General features: G+C 35.7%; 1 protein-coding gene across 2 annotated transcripts in view; it reads right to left on the bottom strand.

The window, feature by feature from the left end:
• Positions 1–21,316, bottom strand: part of LOC145675870 (putative protein phosphatase CG10417) — a 43,514-nt gene continuing 22,198 nt past the window's right edge. The window contains exons 4-7 of one of the 2 annotated variants that reach the window (XM_081746646.1): positions 13,000–13,132; positions 11,282–11,516; positions 8,651–8,871; positions 1–1,307 (exon numbers count right to left, since the gene is read on the bottom strand). In XM_081746646.1, the coding sequence (XP_081602772.1) occupies positions 1,071–1,307; positions 8,651–8,871; positions 11,282–11,516; positions 13,000–13,132 (826 nt within the window). In that variant the 3' untranslated portion in view covers positions 1–1,070. Of the gene's footprint in view, positions 1,308–8,650; positions 8,872–11,281; positions 11,517–12,999; positions 13,136–21,316 lie in introns of both variants that reach the window. The other variant, XM_081746645.1, reaches the window with a different exon arrangement.

Genomic DNA, 21,316 nt, shown 5'->3' on the forward strand with positions numbered 1-21,316 from the left:
TTGTTCATTAGTAAACTGCATTTATTAACAGCATTTTTTTTGTCACTTTATTTTTTTTCTTTATTATTAAAAAAAAATGCTGCTTTCGATGCAAGTAATAAAATAAAGAACTGGAAACAAGATCTGTGCAGCTTTCTCACATTCATATGCACGTGTCAGAAAAAAAAAAAATCCTGCTATACACAAATCATTTAACTTAGTAAAATAACAACGTATCACCAAGATGTACAAGTACGTGTACTATATATATATGTTATCACAGTATATAATAGCTAATGTCGAACTGAACCTTCTTCAATCCAATAAAACTGGACCATTGACTCAATGAAAACGGATCACTCTGAGTGTTCACTCTCTGAACACTACTTCTAGTCACAAAATTCTTCGCCTTTTGTCCAAAACAAATGCAAATGTTGCATTTCTTGTATGGACACTTAAAAAATATTTACATTACTTGTTTCTTCTGTTTTCTTCTAAATTCTTAATACAGTCAGTTATGGTTAATTTTGACCAATAGTAGTAATAATACTAGAACTGTTCTGGTTTTGTACAAAATACGAAGCAACACTGTACACTATTGTTTATATATATAAAGACCAAAAAAACTCGCAATGCAGTGTGCTCTCTCTCTCTCTATATATATATATAGATATACGAATTCATTTTTTTTTTTTTTTTTACCGTAGTACTCAAATATATATATCAGTAACCAGTCTGCAGTATCTAATTTACAAAGAAGAAAAACGTACATCACTGTTTTCATATATATTCGCATTTCCAGTTCATTTCGCAAAAAGACAAAAATCAACAACTTCAAGGAGGAAATAATAATTATGCCAAAATTCTACTTGAAGAAAATTATTATTATTTTAAAAAAAGAAATGTTTTCACTGTTCCTGAGTCACTATGTCCTCGATGCACTTTCGAAAGCCTTCTTTTCCAGCATTTACTTCCAGATATATGTAAATATATTTATATTTATGTGTGTGTGTATATGTATATTTATATGGAAGTCCAATACTTTTTCTTGAATTATTATCGACAGGTCCCATAGTAGCTTCTTCTCTTCTTCACACTGTGGTCGAAGTCGATGATGATGATGACGACTCTGGCGGGGTGTCCTCAATTTTTTGTCGTTTGCTACTCTCTTCCTCTTCATTGACAAGATTTTCACTTGAAGGATTTCGTTTCAATGAGTTTACTTTAAACTCTTTTAAACTGGGATGAAACTTAACTATGATAGCAGTCATATTATCACAACCAGTTCCATCACCTAACGTGTTAGGAGCTAAGCAGTGATCGAAAAGCTGGAAGGAAAGAAAAAAAAGTTACTGAGCAAAATATTCTAAAATCTTTTGAAAAAAATACAGGTGACTCGAAAGTAGGTATACACCCCTGCATTGATCAAGTATAACATTATAGCTTATGGGTTTATTTGCTTCGACTATTCCGGGCTTAAGGTATAAATAAAAAGGCTTTAAGAACAAATAAAGAAATTAAGTCTACCTGATGAATAACAATAGGAAATTATATAAAATACAGTGAGTTGATCAGTATGGGACTGTATACCTACTTTTGGGCCACCCTGTATTAATAAATTAACAAGTTACTGACATAAGCTCTATACAGTGCTTATTTCTGAAAATAAAATCTTACTTTGAACCTCTTACTCCGTTTATATTTAAGGTTCCATTTCGAAGATATTTTGGTCTACACTGACAAGGGGAGGGCACGCACTGTCTCTGCTGAGATCCGAATGAGACAATTGTGTTTGCATTTGATATGTTATAACTAGAAGAATCCCAAAGTTATACGTGCCACCGGTCACAATATTGTGAGTTACAGCATATTTTGTAATATACAAGCTACAAAGCTGACAGAATAGTTTGAACCGGGTCATTTATTCGGAAACGGTTGGGTACATGGAAAACTCGGCTAACACGTATCCAATCATTTTCAAGGGCACAATTTTTGCGGTAAAAAAGTTTGCAGGTCCAGCTCAAACCACTTTAGCTGGAGAAGCTAAATATTGTATTTACATTTACTGTCAACAGCAGGTATCCACAAAAACTCAAAGACCATTTGTAATCCAATATGGCTGCCAGCGTGAAAAATGAGTTTGTACAGAAATGTGCTATTTCCTGGAATAATGAACCAAACCAATAAAGTTTGATGCAGCTCAATCTACCGAAATGATTTATACGTGGGTCTGGTACTGCTCGCAAATCTTATAAATGAACGTTTTCTGTATATTAGGTATTGCTTGAAATATTGTAACCAAACCAACGAATGACACACAAATGTAACCACCCCGAATACGTTACAACAGAGTTCCCAACCTGATTGGTGGCCATGGACTTGGACTTTTTAATTAAGTTTTTGTTTACATTTTGACCCGCCGCCATTTTACGCAGAGTTGTCGTAGAGAGTAAACACTTGCTCCATCATTTTCCATTCCACAACAGCTTTCAAACGACATAATACTAACCCCCTTGCCTTCAGAACTTTTGAGTTGGATTCCATCTGGGATCCTGCGGGGGCCCTGGAACAAGACCTCTTTACTTTAAATCGTCGTACTTTAAAAATTATGACACACATGCTTTCCTATTTTCACATTTGTCTCACCATTTCCGATTACGATTACAATTTTGTTTCCATTTTGACCCGCCGCCATTTTGAACAAGTTGTTGTGGAGAGTCGAGATTTGCTCCATCTTCTTTCATTCCACAACAGCTTTCAAACGATGTGCTACGTAACCCCCCTTACCATTTTTTTAACTTTTGAGTTGTACCCCGTCTGGGACCCTGGCGCAAACTTTTTTACCGCAAAAAAGTATGTCCTTGAAAATGATGAGATACGTGTTAGCCAAGTTTTCCATCTACCCAACTGTTTCCGAACAAATGACCCGGTTCAAACTATTCTGCCAGCTTTATAGCTTTTACATTACAAAATACGCTGTTAACTCAGAATATTACAACAGGTGGTACGTATAACTTTGCATTTGACATGTTAAAACTAGACTAATCCCAAACAAAACTTGTCTCGTTCGGATCTCAGCGGAGCTAGTGTGTAGCCTTCTATTGTGAGACTATTGTCACGTGTCATACGCGATGTAACGAGAAACTATTCTTCTATTCTATTTTATAGACTGGTGCGTGATGGGATGTTACAGCCAGCAACTAATGGAATGAGTCAAAAAGTGGCTACTTAAAAAAAGAAAAGAAAAATAAATCTTTTAAGTTTTACGTCCCACGGTTATGCCGATTAGGCTAAAGGAGACGGTGATAATGAGAGATGAGTGAAATGAAGAAAGTGGAAGGAAACGGGAGAACCCCGAGAAAACCCACGAGCACGGTGTTCGTCCACCACAAAGTTCACTTGGCGGGGGCTGGGATCGAACCCGGGACCCCAAGCACCACAGGTGAACGCTCTACCACTGTGCTACCGCGCCCCCCTGCTACTTAAAAAAAAAAAAAAAAAAAAGCCTGAATATCTGAGTACGTCCGAATTCAAACAATTACTCACACGCATCGTTATGAGTTAACACTGAATTATATTTTCCCTTTAGTTTACGATCACTTTATATAAAAAAAAGATTGCATAGTAACCATATAGAAGTTTCTTGAACATTGAAAGTTACATCAAAAGAAGTACGGTGGCCTACCATTCCAGAGGATATTACGGCAATTGTAAAAAGATGTAAAGTGTGTCAGCTATTAGCTAACGTAACTCGTAAGGTGTAATACAGTAAAACCTGCCTTCAACGGACCCTTTATTAAACGGAAAACTGTCTTAAAGGGAAATATTTCATGGTCCCATGGATTTTGGAGTAAAAGACATGTAAAAGTCCCTTCATTAAGCGGAAACTGTGTTATGCGGACAACGGAAAGCAAAATAAATATTTAACGGAAAATTCTGAGTTTCAGACTACATCGTTTAGAAAATTTTTAAACATCCTGTGAGAGGATAAACATATACTGTCTGCGATAAATACTTCGTTCTTTTGTTAAATCTTTATGAGCAGTGTTGACCTTCGTCAATCACTACTCATATTCAGCTCCCACAATTTGTCGCTAGTCCTACGTAGCATGTCAGCTGTCAGTCTTCTTTGTAGGCGTACTTCTGTTCCGCTTGTGTAGCAACTAGCGACAGCCAACAAAAATGAGAAGAAAACTGACAAAACTAAGTTCTGGAAAAAAGGAATTGAGGTAAAGCAGAAGTTATATATCTCCATCACGTGTCGTGAAAACAAGGAGGAAAGAGTTCAGAGGACTTTCAAAATTCCAGAGAAAGCTTTTCTGTGTCCTGAAGTATACCGCAGCCAAGTAGTAGCAATGTATGCAAAAAAAAAAAAAAAAAAAAAAAAAAAAAAAAAAAAACCCTGCTTGACTATTGGGAAAAATAAAGGAAAGTGTGCACAGCATATTTTGTGTTTATTTTAAGTTTTTTTGGGTATTAATCCGTAGAAGGAAAAGTACTGTAATTGAACAAGTTGCGTACATCAATATATTTTCTCATTATGTCCGTTATAAGCATATATATTTTTATAACGGAAAGGTCTATCTCCATTAAGCGGAAACCTGTCTTTAACGGAAATTTTTGCGAGTCCCGCTCGATTCCGCTGAAGACAGGTTTCACTGTACAAGGAATTCCCATGACAAAGATTACACGTATATCATTTCTTTCTATTTGAATAAATTTGTATTATCTTAGTTGACCGTTTCTCTAATCAGATTAAAACTTTGAATGTAGAGCCCATTAACTCTCCCCCTCCACCCCCCCCAAAAAAAAAGCAGAAAATCTAGATGAAGTATTCAAGTTCTTAGTCTTCCAGACACTTTAATCCTTAACAACGGCCCTCCATTTCTTTCAATCAGAAACATTTCACAGATACTGCTCAAAGAGAAATTCTGGGCATTTGAGGACGCCTCCGTATAACCCTTCCAATAACGGGACAGCTGAGTACAAACAGTTAAATTATTTACGAAAAATATGGCATGAACTGGTTGAGTGTTAACTATATACTGTTCCATACTAATACTAGAGTAAGGAATTATTGTCCTATTTTTTAAACTTTTCTTCCTAACACAAGGATTTATTTACAAACTTTTGAGAGCAGATGATGATGATGCTACAAAATCCAAAAGGAGTGACGAAAGGATTAGGATTTATGACTGAATTAATTTAAAAGGGGATGAGATGGAAAAGCAATCGATTAAAGGGAGGAAGCCTAAAATTTTAGATTTGGTTCCACCGTTTGGGTAAGAAATGCGAAGTACAGTGGCATTAATCTGAAACAAAAGTGACGATGTTACTAATAATTATAGTAATTCTTTATAGCAACTGAAAATACATAAATGGACAAGTGTTGTAGGTTTATTTTCCTATAGATACAGTATTTTTTTCACAGCGACATTTTAGGGTATATGTGATGTTAATATGTTTTGGATAAACTGTCACTGTAAAAGGTTTTTTTTTTTTTTTTTTTTTTTTTTTTAAGTAAGACTGTTTTTACTAAACGAATACCTATGTTCACTTCAAAGAACTTTTTATCTTCCATACGGGTTCTCTAGTTTTCATGAGCTCCTGCATAGCTATGTGGATAGCGTACGTCTTTGACGCGGGAGACCCGGGTTCGATTCCTGGCTGGAGCTCATGTGGTTCAGATCTCACGTTAAGCTGTAGGTCCACGTCTCATATAACCTCACTGCTGAACGGGATTTCAATTCAATCTAAAATTTTCATTCCATTTCAAAGTATTATGATTGAAAACGGCTAATTGTATTTGAATGAAAAGCTTACAGTTCGGCAGAAAGAATTCATACACACATTATCTGATTTCAAAATGATACTGCCTTTACAAATCAGAATAAATTTGTTGCAAAATGCAAAATAATTGTAGCTACATCAAGTTTTCGGTTCACAAATGTTCAGCGTGGCCTCTTGAAAACGGCACGCTGGTGAGAGCACAGCTCACCAAGTCGACAGACCAAACCTTGAAACCGTAATCGTAGCCGAAAAGGTATGGATAGCATGCATCGCTCCAGCGCAAATGTGACATCTCCCGCCAAACCAACGAAGATCTCCATTGGCCATTGAACATTCCTTTCGACCTTATGGCATGTCATTGAAATGGATTAGTGATTTTCAAATTATAAGTACGAAGATTTTAGAAACAGACTGCATTTTTCTGATCCTTAGTTGCCACATTTTTATGTTACGATGGAAATATCCCCGACTGAATAACTGTTTGCTATGTAATTATGTTAATGAAAACTAAGTGTTTTTTAATAAGTCTACTGACATTAGGTTGGTGCAAGTGAAAAGTCCACTTTGGAGTCTGGTGAGAAACCTCAGCAACACAATAGGGATGGACTGAAGCGTCTCACGTCCAGCAAACAGGCTGGGGTCCCCAGACGGCCAAGAGGTAATGCATTCTTGAATAGGGTAGTATGAAATGCACCATGGAGAACACAAAACTGGCAAAGATACTTTGTACACGTCCACCAAAGAGGATGGGGTACCCAGAAAGTCAGGAGGTAGTGAGTGCGTTGTTCAAGGTAGTATAAAATTACACAATGGAGAGGAAAAAATGAAATATTTAACATAACGTCCCAATATTATGCTCTTAAGGCTAAAGGAGATGGATAATTAAGGCAAGAGAATGATGGAAGAATTGGTGGAATGAGAAAGTGGGGGGAAGGAGACCCCGAGAAAACCCATAGATACTATGTTGTCCACCACAAACTTACTTAGTCGGAGTCGAACAAGGGACACCGACGCACCATAGGTAAGCGCTCTACCACTAAGCCATCATGCTCCCCTTATGACCTTTAGGCTAAAGATGATGATAATGAATGAAACGACGGAAAGAAGAAAGTGGTAGGAAACGGGAAAATCCTGGGAAAACCTCCACACATGGTGTTTGTCCATCACAAAGCCCATCTGGAACGAGTGCACCATGGATAAAAAACAGTTGCAAGAAATTTTTTTTGCGAATTCGAACTGACATTCTGCACAGCAATCAATCAAGCGAGAAAGAAAGAAAGAAAGGAAAAGAATGAACGCACCATTCACCGTTAGTTCATCAAATTACGTTCCGGTGACACAGCATTATAAAATGAGTCTTTGGGCACCGACCAACAGATTCGGAGGAGCTCCTGAGAAACACCGTGTAAGCGAATTCTCGGAAAAGAGTTCGTCCTATTGCCGACGAGTTAGAATTACACAGAGTCAGGACAGTGGTTAGATATTGCCTAAATCTAGGACAGTTTCCTACCGTCTCTTCATCCACAAATGATACTGCTGGTAGAGACCCGGAAAAGTAGAAAAAGGTGTTATCTTCCATTAAGACAATATGCCCTGTCCCAGAGCCTATCACCTTTCTGTAAAACTACAAATCTGGCTCCGAATTGATACTGCATCCACTTTATTCAGCGGACTTGGTAACCTCTTACTACCAATTGCTCCCTACTGAATAAACTAAGGGAAAATATTTTCGTAGTGATAATGCAATCATGAAGGTTGTGCGTGTCTGGCATGAGGACCAAGAAGAATATTTTTTTCGTCAGTGGTTGGCAACACTGGAGCACCGCTCAGAGAAGTACATAATACTCTCGGGAGACTGTGCCTCGACACTCCCTTCCTAGGTAGGCTCAACACTTATCAAACGCTCCTAGTGTTTTCTTCAACCTTTTGGACACTAACTCCAAACTGCTAAGTAAGACCATTGGTACCAGGCCAACTTTTACAAACAAACAAGCAAGCAAAAAAATTTCATGATTACTTTCGAACATTCGTAGGTGATGCTCTAATTGCTCGACACACGGAAGAAGTACAAGATATGAAAAACAGAACAAAGATTTAGAAAACACAACTGGTTCACGTTCAGCGAAACGTCGCCTCGGATGGGAGGGGGGGGGGAGAGGAGTATTTTTCACGACTTGCGGCTGTCCGTACTTATAGGGAAAGACTTGAGTGGATCGTAGTCGATATACCTGGAGCTATCATGTAACAATCTATTAAATACAAAGCTACTTACTACGGAATGTCCTACCATAGAACGTTGTCATGTCCACGTGAGCTAGTGTCGTATACACAAGCTGGGAACAAACCGACTAACTCTGCATACATATTCAGGACCGCAATACAAAAGACAGGGTTATTTGCGACTTAGATTAGAAACTACTAATTACGTATCCAAAGTTTACTCTTAGAACGAGGAAGTGTTACAATGATTTTTCACCATTTCGAAACAATGCGTAACAAGTGAAACAATATGAACAAGTCATTCTACGACCCATTCCACTGATTACCTTAAATTGATGCCATCTTCGTAACCGTCGCAGGTATCCTTTTTTTCTTCTAATGAGACTGAACACAAGTGCAAAATTTGTCAATTTATTCCCGAGTTTACTGACATGATTGTTCTTCAAACGGCTTACACTATAATGATATTACAGTACCAATTGTTGCTCTTAGAAGTTTTTTATAGTATATAATTTGACTATTTAGTAAGTATGACGTCACGGTATTTCTTACTGTGATATTACCATAAACGTGAACAAGAATTTTAGGAATGATAAAAAAAAACCTTCTGCATTCATAAATTAGATCTGTGAACAGCCTCGTTATAGACATTTCTACTTACTTCTTCACAAATAGCGGACAATTTCTCTTTGCCTTCTTCGAGTCGTTGACGGACAAAATCTACTACATCCTGACTGGACATAAAATTCCAGATTCCATCACAGGCCAATACCATAAACTCATCCTGTTCTGGATCAACAGTCAGGGTTCGAACATCTGGCAAGGCCGTTATCATCTGTTCCTTCGCAGACAAACTAGTGGCTTGTTTGTAGGCATGATCACCTGAAAGAAAGGACAATGACTATGTACTCTTACGGTTTCATTTAACATGTACGGAATATATATATTATACAAAACGTATTATTTACCAATTCAGTGGTTTAAACTTGTGAAGAGTTTATTTAAGGATATGAATTCATCTTTGATTATAATAGTATATAAACGTACTCTTATTTACTGCGTCTAATATTGAATGTGCTGTTTCAATGTTCCTTAAGGTTGGTTTAAAGGGACAAGTTTTGGCGATAGATGGCACTACAATCTTTGTATCTCTCCCATATATTGTTTACTTTTCACGAAATTTCACGATTTCTCTTACAAATTTCAACCTACATACTTCAAATTTTTAGGAAAAAAAGTTCATAATCTATCGAAGGCAATAATCCGTGCCAATTTTTTATTTAGAATTTTCTTCATTATTGAAAGGCTTGATTGTTGAAATGGATATCCAAACCTTTAACAATGGAACTGTTTCAACAAAGAAGAAAATTCTAAATAAGAAATCGGCACGGATTGTTCCCTTTAATAGGTTATTAAGTTCCTTCTCTAAAAATTTGAAGTTCCTAGATTGAAATTTGTAAGAGAAATTGTAAATTTTCGTGAAAGGTAAAAAATACATGCGAGAGATACGAAGACTGTAGTGATATCTATCGGGGAAACTTGTCCCTTTACACTAACCTTAAGACCTTCTGCAGCAGACCATAGTAACTCTCTCATATCTCAGAATTTTCTCTGTCATTATTTTGTTAATATGATAATTTAAAATCCTTATAACAGAATCTTCGTTTGAAACGTTATTACTGAAAAGCCTAAGCAAAATATTTTTAAGAAGAGATGTAATTTTCTGTTTTGTAGCAGAATCAGTTTGATTTTGAAAATTTCCATCTAACTTTCATGTGTTTGGAATCCAAGCAGAGAAATTAGAGTCCCTTCCTATTCCTCCTAACACCATAACTGAACGGTCATATATTAGTATTGTCCACAAATTGAATGTCGCTTTGCTTAAAATGTGGAGCAATTTGAATTTTCCGGGCTTCATCTTAAAAAGTTTGATTCTGTAGATTTCTCCAGAATTTTTGATGTCAAACTCTCGGAAAAACTCATTACACCTACATGTCAAGAGAAGTGAGATCAATTTTCCTTCGAAGTTTTTTCAGATTTTCTTAAGATTGCTGCTGTATGCAATCAATTTGAATAATTGTCTAAGGGTATATGAATTAAGGCTTATTATAATTTGTAAACGTACTCTTTTATTTACTCTGTTTAATATTTAATATACTGTTTCGTCGTTCCCTGACACCTTCCTCAGTAAGTACTGGCAACACACGCAATCCAGGTAACTTCTCAAAATTTCCCCTTGCAATAAATTAACTTAATTGTAGTAAATGAAGAGGACGTTTACAAATTACTGTGAACAGCTTGTTTCTGTTGTTACTCCTTTTAGCCTGAATACAATTACAGCCAGGATTAAGATCGTTAAGCAGACTGTTCGAATGGAACGTGAGGACACGCAAAAATGATACAGAAAACGTTCACATTGTTGTGCGAGAAAGCCTAGAAAACCTCGAATCCGTTTCCCTACAGTACTGTACTTGCGATTAGTGGCCAAGAATGATCAGAAATATCGCATTTTATTTGTTTTAAGCTAAAGAAATTTGATTTAAATCAGATTTTTTTTTTTAAATATTAGATTTAAATTATTCAACCCTGCGTAATTCTCAAACGTCAATTTTACAGCTAAGAAAAAAACCGTTGTATCTAAACAAAGTTGGTTATCTGTCTGTCTGTGGGATTTGTAATGTTATTTCAATATTTATAGTATCAATTATGGTTGATTTTTTTTTTTTTAAATACACATTGCAATTACTATACATAAAAAATTAGCGAAATGAAATCTTTGGGCTTCACGTCCCACGTTTATGCCTTTTAGGCCAAGGGAGACGATGATTCAAGCAAGTGAATGAAGAAAGTAGGAGGAAACGGGAGTACTCTGAGAAAACCCACGTACACGATGTTGTCCACCACATACTTGACCGGGGACTGAACCAGGGACCACATGCATCACAGGTAAGCACTCTACCGCTGAGCCACCGTGCCACCCTTAAATCAAAAACTGACAATTTAAACTCATTTTGAGTTACGACAGTCTTATTCTGGAAGTGCGTCTTGCTTTCTACTGAAGTATTACGAATTAATTAAATAATAGATCTTTGATCTCCAAAAGTGACCAAAAGTATTTTTAAAACATCCCACGAATGACGTTAATTTACAGTTTAGACGAAAACCGGAACATTTGGAATTTTGAACAACTTTTGAGGGGACAGCTGATGTAAATTCGGAACTGTCTTGGCTAATCCGGGACATTTGGAAGCCCTATACTAGGATCAACACCATTCTTGAACTCAGCACTTACCAATTGCCCTGGATAAGTTTAATCCCCCATTCACTCTTCCATCGGACGTAACTTTTCCTCCTGCATTGACAATTCGCTGTAACTCTATAATATCCTCTGGTTTATGATCCAGGCTCATTTCAACTGCTTGACCTTTCCTGCAGACTACACAGCGAGAATCTCCTGCATTGGCAACATACAAGTCTCGGCCTTTCAATACTGCAACAACAGCTGTACAACCACTATCGGAACCAGGCTGAAATCAAAAACACCAACACAATAAAAACCTGTGAACTTCCAAACAAATTATATATTTTTTTTAATAGCATCCAAGTTTCTTAAGAGAGACAGTATTACATATTACTTTATAATGTTAGCTGCGTTATAACAACTTTATTCCTATAACGTTAAAAGTCAACTAAAAAACCTTTGACGTTTAAGAAATGATACTTTCATTTCCTAGAAACATTACCGTCACTTACTCTATCCATGTTATAAAAGATCAATGTGTCGGATGGGTAGCAAGTGAAGAAAAAACATATGCGAATATTAAAGTGATTACCTAGATAGGGTCGAACTACTCGCGTCAAAAATGATCAAAATTATTGACACAAGCCATTTACAAACAAGACATTTGATTATGGCAAATATGAAATACATCACTGTAGTTGTTGTATTGGTTTAAACTAACAGATATCCGTTCCTCGTACGGGAGAAAACTTTTCATTTTGGACAAAAAGGGTACCAAAACTGCCACCAATCAAAAGCTATGAATTCGACACTAATATCGGTCACTTTCGATCATAGATAGATAGATAGATAGATATGGTGTTTCAAAACAACACCGACAACGTTTGGGAGGTGATTCCTGACACCAAGATCAGACAAAAAGTATAGACCAACCTGAGTGCACAAATGCGTCCTTTCGGAGTTATAGGCTGAAAAAAGAAAGAAAGAAAAAAAATAGAGGCCTGTAACTTCAAAACTATGGGGCCTACCACAGTCGGGTGAAGACTTCACTTAAGAACTAATAAGTGCCCTATCCAAAAATCCGTAATTCAGAATCCTAACGAACTCACGCAATATTGTTTATAAAGGCTGAGAGAGAAATGAATAATAAAGAACAATTTGTAACAGAGATGAAGTATTTACGGGTATTATTTGTGAAATCTTTATATACCTAAACTTGTGAAAACTACATGTGGCATTTCTATCTTCTGTATATCAACTTGGTCTCATTATTTACTATCCTGGGTTAGGATCAATTCTTGCAAGTATAAACAAAACTTGAGATTATGTTAAAAAAATATAAGTTTTTAATTAAAATGATGCTTTTGATTCATTTCTTTTTAAAAGAAAACACAAATGTTAAATTTTAATACAATATACAACGGAAGCTTATGTGCTGAAAGGGTGAACGCGTCTTCTTACGTTCACTAGCTCTGTCTTTGACACATCCTGAAACAAACGCACGTTTCTCCCGATCAAGTAGGGTTGCTTTACGAGGTGAGTCTTTGACAAAGCGATTTCTAAACGAAGGCCACTACCAGTGTGTGGTTATTCCCGCATCACACACACATCTTCGTAACCTTGAACACAGGGATACCTGACAGTGCTGTCTGAGACTATGGAAGCAGTGTTAGCAACAAAACAACTACATTGTTCTCTGTGATACTGAAACCAAGGGGTCCAGGGACTTTTCAGGCCTGTACGGTATGATATTGATAAACTGAACTTACCTCTTCCTTTAACTTCATTGTGAAGTTATCGTCGTCATCCTCTTCTTCACAACAAAGGGAGTCGTCCTCATCCTCTTCCTCTTCATCCTCATCTATGTCCTCCTCATCGCACAATTCTTCTGTATCATCTTCGCTGCTAAAACAGAAAATAACAAAGCATTGCATTATCTTTACCAAAGTAGATTCAATAAATCTGTAAATGATTAACACTATCAGGACACAGGGACAAGGATCGTTGAGTGTGAGAAATCCACCCAAACTTTTGTGGAAGAGGTCCATGAGTTCCATTCCCTCCGATTTTACAAAATTCGTCCTAATACAGCTACGAAGTCGAATTTGGGAGTTCTATTTCTTTCCCCCAACGATTCATATACTTGAAAACCTCTTATCAACCATAAAAACATCTTTAGTAGTGGTTCTCTGTAGGATCTGAAGATAATCTATCGAGTGGTTCACGTTAAAGAAGACAGCTTAAAATTTAACGCCAGCTGAATCAGACAAATACGGTTGTAAAATTGGAAAATTTTGACTTGGAATGGTAATTCTTACTATGTGTAGGTCTGAGGACTATATCAAGACCAATGCATTATTTCTAGTAACAACGTGCTGGTGATGCAAGAGGACCATAACACATTAAAGCAGATTGAGTTCTACCTGTTCACGGATTATGTGAGATATACGGCATTTGTAGTCTATAGTGTGACTGTGAAAGGACATGTGAACTCCATTCTGGAGGACCAAATAGTGCATAAGTTTTAAAAAAAGCTGAAATCGTATACATTTTAATAAAAACCGATCAGTATTTGAAGGTGAGTGGGGTTGAATTAAGAGTGTTGGTCTTTCTCATCTTCATGTCTGCCAGTTTTACATAATATTACAAAAACCAAGGAATAACCTTCAAACTGTTCTGCGTAATTTTGTAGTACTGTACTTATAAATAATTATTCAGTCGGATAATGAATATGGCCGAGTTACTCGTTCGATCTAAGCGCACAATCTTATTTCCACACGCATTTATTGACGAGAAACATTTCTGCAATACTATTTCAATAAATAGTTACTTTTTAAGTACTAGCAAAATAGCAGAAAAGTGTAATATACCAGACCGGATAGGCTTGAGTTTCGTAATTATTCACTTCCTGCCTACTCATACCATTAATCCTTAAAAATTACATCGTATATTTTTATACGGTAGGGTAGTATCTTCATTATTCGATTAAAAAAGTACTAATAAAGCTTTTTACTTCGTTTTTTTGTTTTGTTCTTTCAAGGCTTGAGGCATTGTAGAACACGTTACGTATGGTTTCATGACTTTCTGCGTCGAGACATAGGTTGGTGACTACTTAAACTAATTTTTTGTTAGGCCTATTTTAATTATTTTTCAGTGGGCTTATTTTTGCACCTAGAAGACTGAAATTTTGCACACACATTCAGTGCATTCTTTAGTATTTTTCCGATTTGTCTGAAATCTCTGCGGTAACACAGAAAGGGTTCAGAGGAGAAAAAAAAATAAATAAATAAAAATAAAAAAATAAAAACAAAAATCCCCTTTTTTGCGATTTTCCCGCCTCAGATACATGTGAATGGTACCATTTGAAAGGCTGTTCTATTCTGAAGAGGATGCGGCACGAAACATGACCCTAGGATGTCTGAGGAAATTTTTTATTTACATCTGGCCTTTTTTTTTTGATTCATCTGGGGTATTGTGGGGATGTTCTTAGCTCATTGGTTAATATTTTTCCTGCCCTTACTATTCAAGATAGAAGCTTGAAATTTTGTACACACTACATCCGTTAGTATTTTTCAGTTGATTTTGATATCTGTATGTTAACACAAGAGGGAGGAGTCCAGAGGAGCCCGAACTTAAAACAAAAAAGGATTTTTCACCAAAAATCCTATTTTCCCTCAAAATTTCCCGCCTCAAGGACATGATAGGGAAATGTGAACGATACCATTTGAAAGGCTGTTCTATAATTTACTTTAAAAGAGCCACAATTTAAAAGGGTTAAAACATACTTATTATATCAAAAACTCGCTGTTCTGCATATTTGCTGACTTCTTAGTACAGGTCAGTACTTCAGTAAAAGTAGCCAACATTCTGATGTACTGTACTGTACGTTTGAAAAATCTATTATAGATGAAGGACGTCCAAAAATAAAAATACTCTACACGTTTTCTGATAAATATTATGTCTAACTTAATTGCTAGAAACATAAAATGTTTTACACTGTACTTACATACAATTTTAAATTAAACAAAACATTACTGTAAAACGTCTAATTCCTAACTGTATTGCCTAATTCTTAAATGATTTAAACTTGTCTTATTGTTTTTTATTATCAGGAAGTACTTTCAAAATTGAACGACCAACTAGAAAAAACGCAAAATGAAGATAAATAAGAAGAAAACCAAAGTGATAAAGTGCACAAGAGCAGGACAGGAAGAGGTAAACGTATGGCTAGATGGAGAGAAAATTGAAGACGTTAAGACGTTCTCCTATTTAGGAAGTCTAATATCCTCGGACGGAAGAAGTCAAAAAGACGTACGTTTCAGAATAGCACAGGCTAAACAAGCATTCAATAGGAAAAGAGGACTGTTAACATCAAGAAATGTGTCGTTGGACGTTCCTAAACGATTTATTAAGACCCTGGTATGGAACGTGGTGCTTTACGGATCAGAGACGTAGATACTGAGGAAAGCTGAAATATTCAAGTTAGAATTTGAAATGTGATATTGGCGCAGAATACTGCGCATATCATGGACCGAAAGAAAAAGAAATGAAGACGTACTAAAGGAAGTTAATGAAGGACGACAGATAATGAAAATAATAGGGAAAAAACAGCATGCTTGGCTATCTTATTCGGCACTTCGATTGGATCACCGTGCTGATAGAAAGAAAGGCAGAAGGAAAACCAGGAAGAGGAAGATCAAGGATAGAATATCTAGTTGCCGTTACGAAGAAGAGACCTTATCAAAGTATAAAACAGCTCAACCAAGGGAGAGAAAAGTTTTAAAATTTCCTTGTTGCCCACAAACCTATGGTTGAGGCCAAAGATGATGATTAAGGTTACACAAATATAAAAGTCAAAACTCAGTTTTTTAGTTCTTTTTTTATTAAGAAAAACTTGGTAGATAACTACTTTTACTCAGCAAAGTCGTAAAGCGTCACAATTCGAGCAGATCACTCAAGAAATTAATCCTCGTTTTATTATGGAGTTTCTTCCTTTTCTTTATGGGAACTAGGTTGGATAATGACGAATCTAATGCACAGTTTATTTACTGATAGACGCTATGAGGTGCATATTAAATGTTTAAAACAACAAAAGTACCTTATGTTACATCCTTGTTTTAATATACAGTGTGTCCATAAAAATACTACCATACTTTTAAAGTGGTATTATGTCGCTTTGGATAATCGTATTTGATCAAATTTGAAAGAAAAACTCAAATATTTTTGTGCATGTCAGCAATGTTAATAATGGACGGGATCAAACACAGGAAAAGGAAATTCACTTATGTTTACTTTGTGTTTAGTCGATATTGACTCATTGTTGGATATTTAGCAGACAATTGCTGTTTCTGCTAGAGGTCACTTGGGAACCTTTTATGAGTTTCTGTACTGTTATGCCGCAATGTGCTAACGTAAATTTATTTCCTTTCATTGTGTTGTTCGGGAACATCTGAATGAGCGGCTTCCAGGAAGATGGATCGGACCTGTCGAAAATAATGATAATGTTTTCTACAAGTGGTCACCGAGGTCGCCTGACTTTACGGGGCGGTCTGTGACTTCTTTTTATGGGACTACGTAAAAGATTGTGTCTATGTACCCCCATTGCCTCAAAACAAGAAGTGTAAGTTTGTATCGGTGCTGCCATCCAAATGGAATGAAATCTTTGGGGTTTACGTCCAAAGTTATGCCGGTTAGGCTAAAGGAGACGGTGATGATGAGTAATGAATGAAATGATGGCAGTAAGTGGGAGGAAACCGGAGAACCCCGAGGAAACCCACGCACACGATGTTTGTCCAACAGAATGCTGCCATCCAGTCCTTTTCATCAGATATGTTGGAACGTGTGCGGCGTTAATGGGAATATAGTCTTGATGTTCGCATCGCCACTCGTGGGGCCCACATTCAATGTAAATGAGGTATAGTAAAAAAATCTGTTTTCTTTCAAACGTGACCAATTTTATTTAAATACGATTATCTAAAGCAACGTAATATCACATTAAAGTATGATAGGATTTTTATGGATACGCAGTATAACACACAGTTTCAAGATTTCCTTCGTCTTATCTTCAGTGTAACCTTTTCAGCTGCGCTGTTGAACTTATGACATGTTGATTAGACTTTTCATTCTGGAAATACCCAGTAAATCCAATAAAATATCTTTTAAATAAAAACATGTACAAGTTCATTCGACACTTTTATGTTATGATAGACAAAATTCTTAATAAACGTTTCTCTTGAAAAACAGTTATAAGGCAAAAAATCCTTTTAGAAATATCTGATGTACTGAAAATACGTTCAAATTATATTGGTAATTATGTTAATAATAAGTTCAGTCTCAAACAAAATAACAAATTTAGGTGTTCTAAAAATGGCGCCCACGGACCACAGAACACTATTCTACAGCTCAAAATAAAGCGAAAATGCTATATGATGAAATACCCTCCGCGGCCTCCTTCAGCCGCCACAGAGAATTGAAAATTTACTATGTGGCAACATTGTAGATTAACTTTGAAACATAAGCAGTTACTGTACGGGTTTTCATCAAGTATTTACATCGATTGTCGTCAGATAGAGTTACAGCTGACAAGCGCAGAGTAAATGTAAATTATATGACATATTTCATAACAGTCATATTGAGGGTATCTGAGAATTTTATCGAACATGCTGATTGGCTGATGGTCTGTTTCAGTGTTCTTCATTGGCTAATTCTTTCTCAATTTCAGAATAGATTGTCATTCCCCGTATTTCCCTTTAGTCTCGAAGATACTAGCGCCATCTCAGCATCGGTAGCGTTATATCATGGTTCAAGAAAATGCAACTAGAGTAATTCATGGTATGTGTGCGTGTGTGTTATACAACTGAGGCAACGGATTGATTACTGATTTTTGCACTGTAGTTTTTATGTTATACATTCGGAAGTCGTATTCATACGTAAATCGTAAAATAATTATAATTTTTCAGCAATTACTTCTGGTGGCCCCCTTGAATTTTATCTATGCTAAGTGAGATATTTTCATGATGCCCACCGCAGATCTCTTAGGGAACAATAAGGAAATTAGTGAAAGGATGATGTTTTTTCTGCAATTATTTTCAATGGTGCGTCAAAATTAAACCTGCACGGATTAATATATTAAGAAAGGAAAATGAAATTAAATATTATAAAGTAGACGACAGCTCATAAAACTGCACGTCACGCCACTGAAGTAATGATTAAACAAAAGTGATACTTTCCTATTATTCTTGAAACTGTAAATAAATACAATTTGAAAATTTGGTGTCTGTCTCCTAGACTTAAGAATACAAATTACAAGTTATTCTACAAAAAGTACGCCACAATAAATGTTTTCTGTTTTCTTAATTCATGAGCTCGTAATTTATGGGAATTAGATTTTAGACACTAGTTATCGTAAAGTTACCGTATTTAAATAACAATTATATTCATTTATTATTGAAATTTTAAAATGTTTCATCTGCACCAACAATCATTCCACCACTTCAAATTTTGGAATTGAAATATTCTATTATTACATAAAGTATGTTTAAATTATCTTTCAAAATATTATTATCTTATTTTTGCTGACTGGGAATAAAATAATTTATGTACTTTGTTTACCAAACACAGTAATGAATAAAGAAAGCTAAAAATACGTGTATGGACTGTATAGAATATAGTGTAATAGCATCACATTTTGCAGTTGACTTGGTAGCCGAGCGTGCTGACATGTTTCTTTAACACTTATTTTGTAAATTTAAGGCATGTATCATTTTTACCTGGTTCAAATCCCACTGTGTTCTACGTTTTATTTATTTTTTATTCTCTTACTAATTGTATGATTAATGTATTAATTTTCAACGCCAGTATCTATATTACATAATTATGCCTTTTTTTTTAAAAAAAAATAAGGAATATTAAAAATTTATGTATAAGCCTGTATTTTGATACAGGGCCGTCGCGTGGGTTGTAAGCGCCCAGGATGAGAATTCCCAGGCGCCTCCCCCCCAGTGTGTCTGTATTCCTAGATTTAAATATGCAGTGTAAGATAAAAGAAGTTAGTATTATGAATTTTTTTTAAAAAAAGTGAATGGCTTTTGAAGTTAAAACATAAAAGGTAATGAAAACATGATTTTTGAATTATTGCAATCGAGTGCTTTTCTTGTTTATTTTGAACTTGATACACATCAACATTGTTATAGCATAACGATACAAATATTAAAGCTCAATGTGTAAGTGATAAACTTTATAATTTTCTGACTTTCGCTAAAAACCAACAAAATAAACTTTTCTCTCATTGCGATTAACACAAAGTTTTCAATAAATTTCTCATCAGGACACAGGAAAAGGGGGTCTGGGAATATCTCCTCGAGTACAGAGGTCCGGCAGTACCCCTCAAAACTTTTTGTAAAAATTAAAGCTTTAAAATTGCGTTGTAATGGCTTATTAAAAGCTGTTTACAGTTTAAACCAATATAGGATAGCCTAAATTGGAATTTTATTGATTTGTTTTTCCATTTTAGTTGGGAGGGGCCCTTAAGTGTCCTCCATGGCTACGTCCCTTAAAGTATCAGGTTAGTACAGAATTGAAGGACTAAAAAGATACTTATTCTGTTATTGATCGGAAAGTACGTACGAAATTGTATTTGTGATGCTAACCGGTTATTGTCAAGTGGTGTCAAAATAAGCAGATAATTGTAGTATTGCAGTTATCGTGGTATTACTTGAGCATTTCTTGGACGAAATAGGAATAAAGAAATGTTATTGAATTCTACTGACGTTTCTTCAGTTTGTACCAAACTATCATACGGATAAGAAATAAATAGTAGCAGATCTCGGTCAATTTTCCAAGATAAAACTCTTCTCACAGAAGGCTGGAGAGAATTTCAGTTGAATAATCCTAAACGATATTTTACATTACCGGTAATTTTACTTAGCCATGGCCTGATCTTTATTAAAATATCTTATTTAACATTATTAAATAAAAAAAAATTATCACCATAATCTGAATTCCTTGAATTTTGTTGATTTGTCGTCTCGGCGTCCCCCTGGTCGCGCCACCCGAGGCGATTGCCCCGGTCGCCCCACCCACGCGACGGCCGTTTTGATATCTCCCTGAGACTGCGGTGAGACATTATAAAAACATCTAAGCAATGTAACAATTTATTTGAATCTGGATGTCTTTTGCTCTTAGCCATTCTCTTTTTTTTTAAACAATTCGTTATTTGGGGTTCATTACAAATTAAAATTATACTGATTTAGCTAGAATACGTATTTTTGTAGAATAAGTATTATTTGATCTTTATTAGCAAGTGAATTGTTTTATTTTGTACCGACGCTAATAGATGGTGCTAGTATCAAAGTCTATAGACTTAACTGCCACCTGGAAAGAATCGATGCAACTATTTGATGGTAGGTCAACTGTATGCTCCTTTATCTGTAATGCGATGTTGCCACAGTGCAAATCATGTCTTCAGACGACCACCCGAAAGGTATGTAATTTTTATTTTGATCTGCAGAATAGTGCTCTGTGGTCCGTGGGCGCCATTTTTAGAACAACCGATATATGTTTTTTCAGCGTTTCCGAAATGATTGAAATTTTAAGATGATTTACTGAAAGTCATCTAAATGCTTCTAATGACGTTTCATCCGGGTGTCTACTAAAATTCCAAAGTGAAATTTAATGACCTTTTCTTTACCAAACCATAAAATTTCCTAATATTTTCAAGAGTGAATTTGGGTGTGAATTAGGCCGAATTTCCATCCATGCAATAGAAATGTACTTTGCTTGCAATTTGTTAGCGTCTAAGGCCGACGATATACATTTTTGGTGGTGAACTTTTGACGTTTTATAGAACAAAATTTTCCAATCTGTACTTACATTTGTACAGTTAAAAAAAAATCATGACCCAAAAGCTAAGTTTCGTGACTTTCATGACAGTTTCCTGATTTCGTGACCGATAGATACCCTGTTCATGCAAAAAATGAAATTGAAGATTTGTTGATCATGTGAAAACAACCAATGAAAGCAAACTATTATCACAAACTTCTCTTTACAGAAGTGTGAGCAGCTAATTTGAAGTTTTTACTCGTGTAT

This window comes from Thermobia domestica, chromosome 18, assembly GCF_964235325.1.
Source record: "Thermobia domestica chromosome 18, izTheDome1.hap1.1, whole genome shotgun sequence".
Classification (NCBI taxonomy): Eukaryota; Metazoa; Arthropoda; class Insecta; order Zygentoma; family Lepismatidae; genus Thermobia; species Thermobia domestica.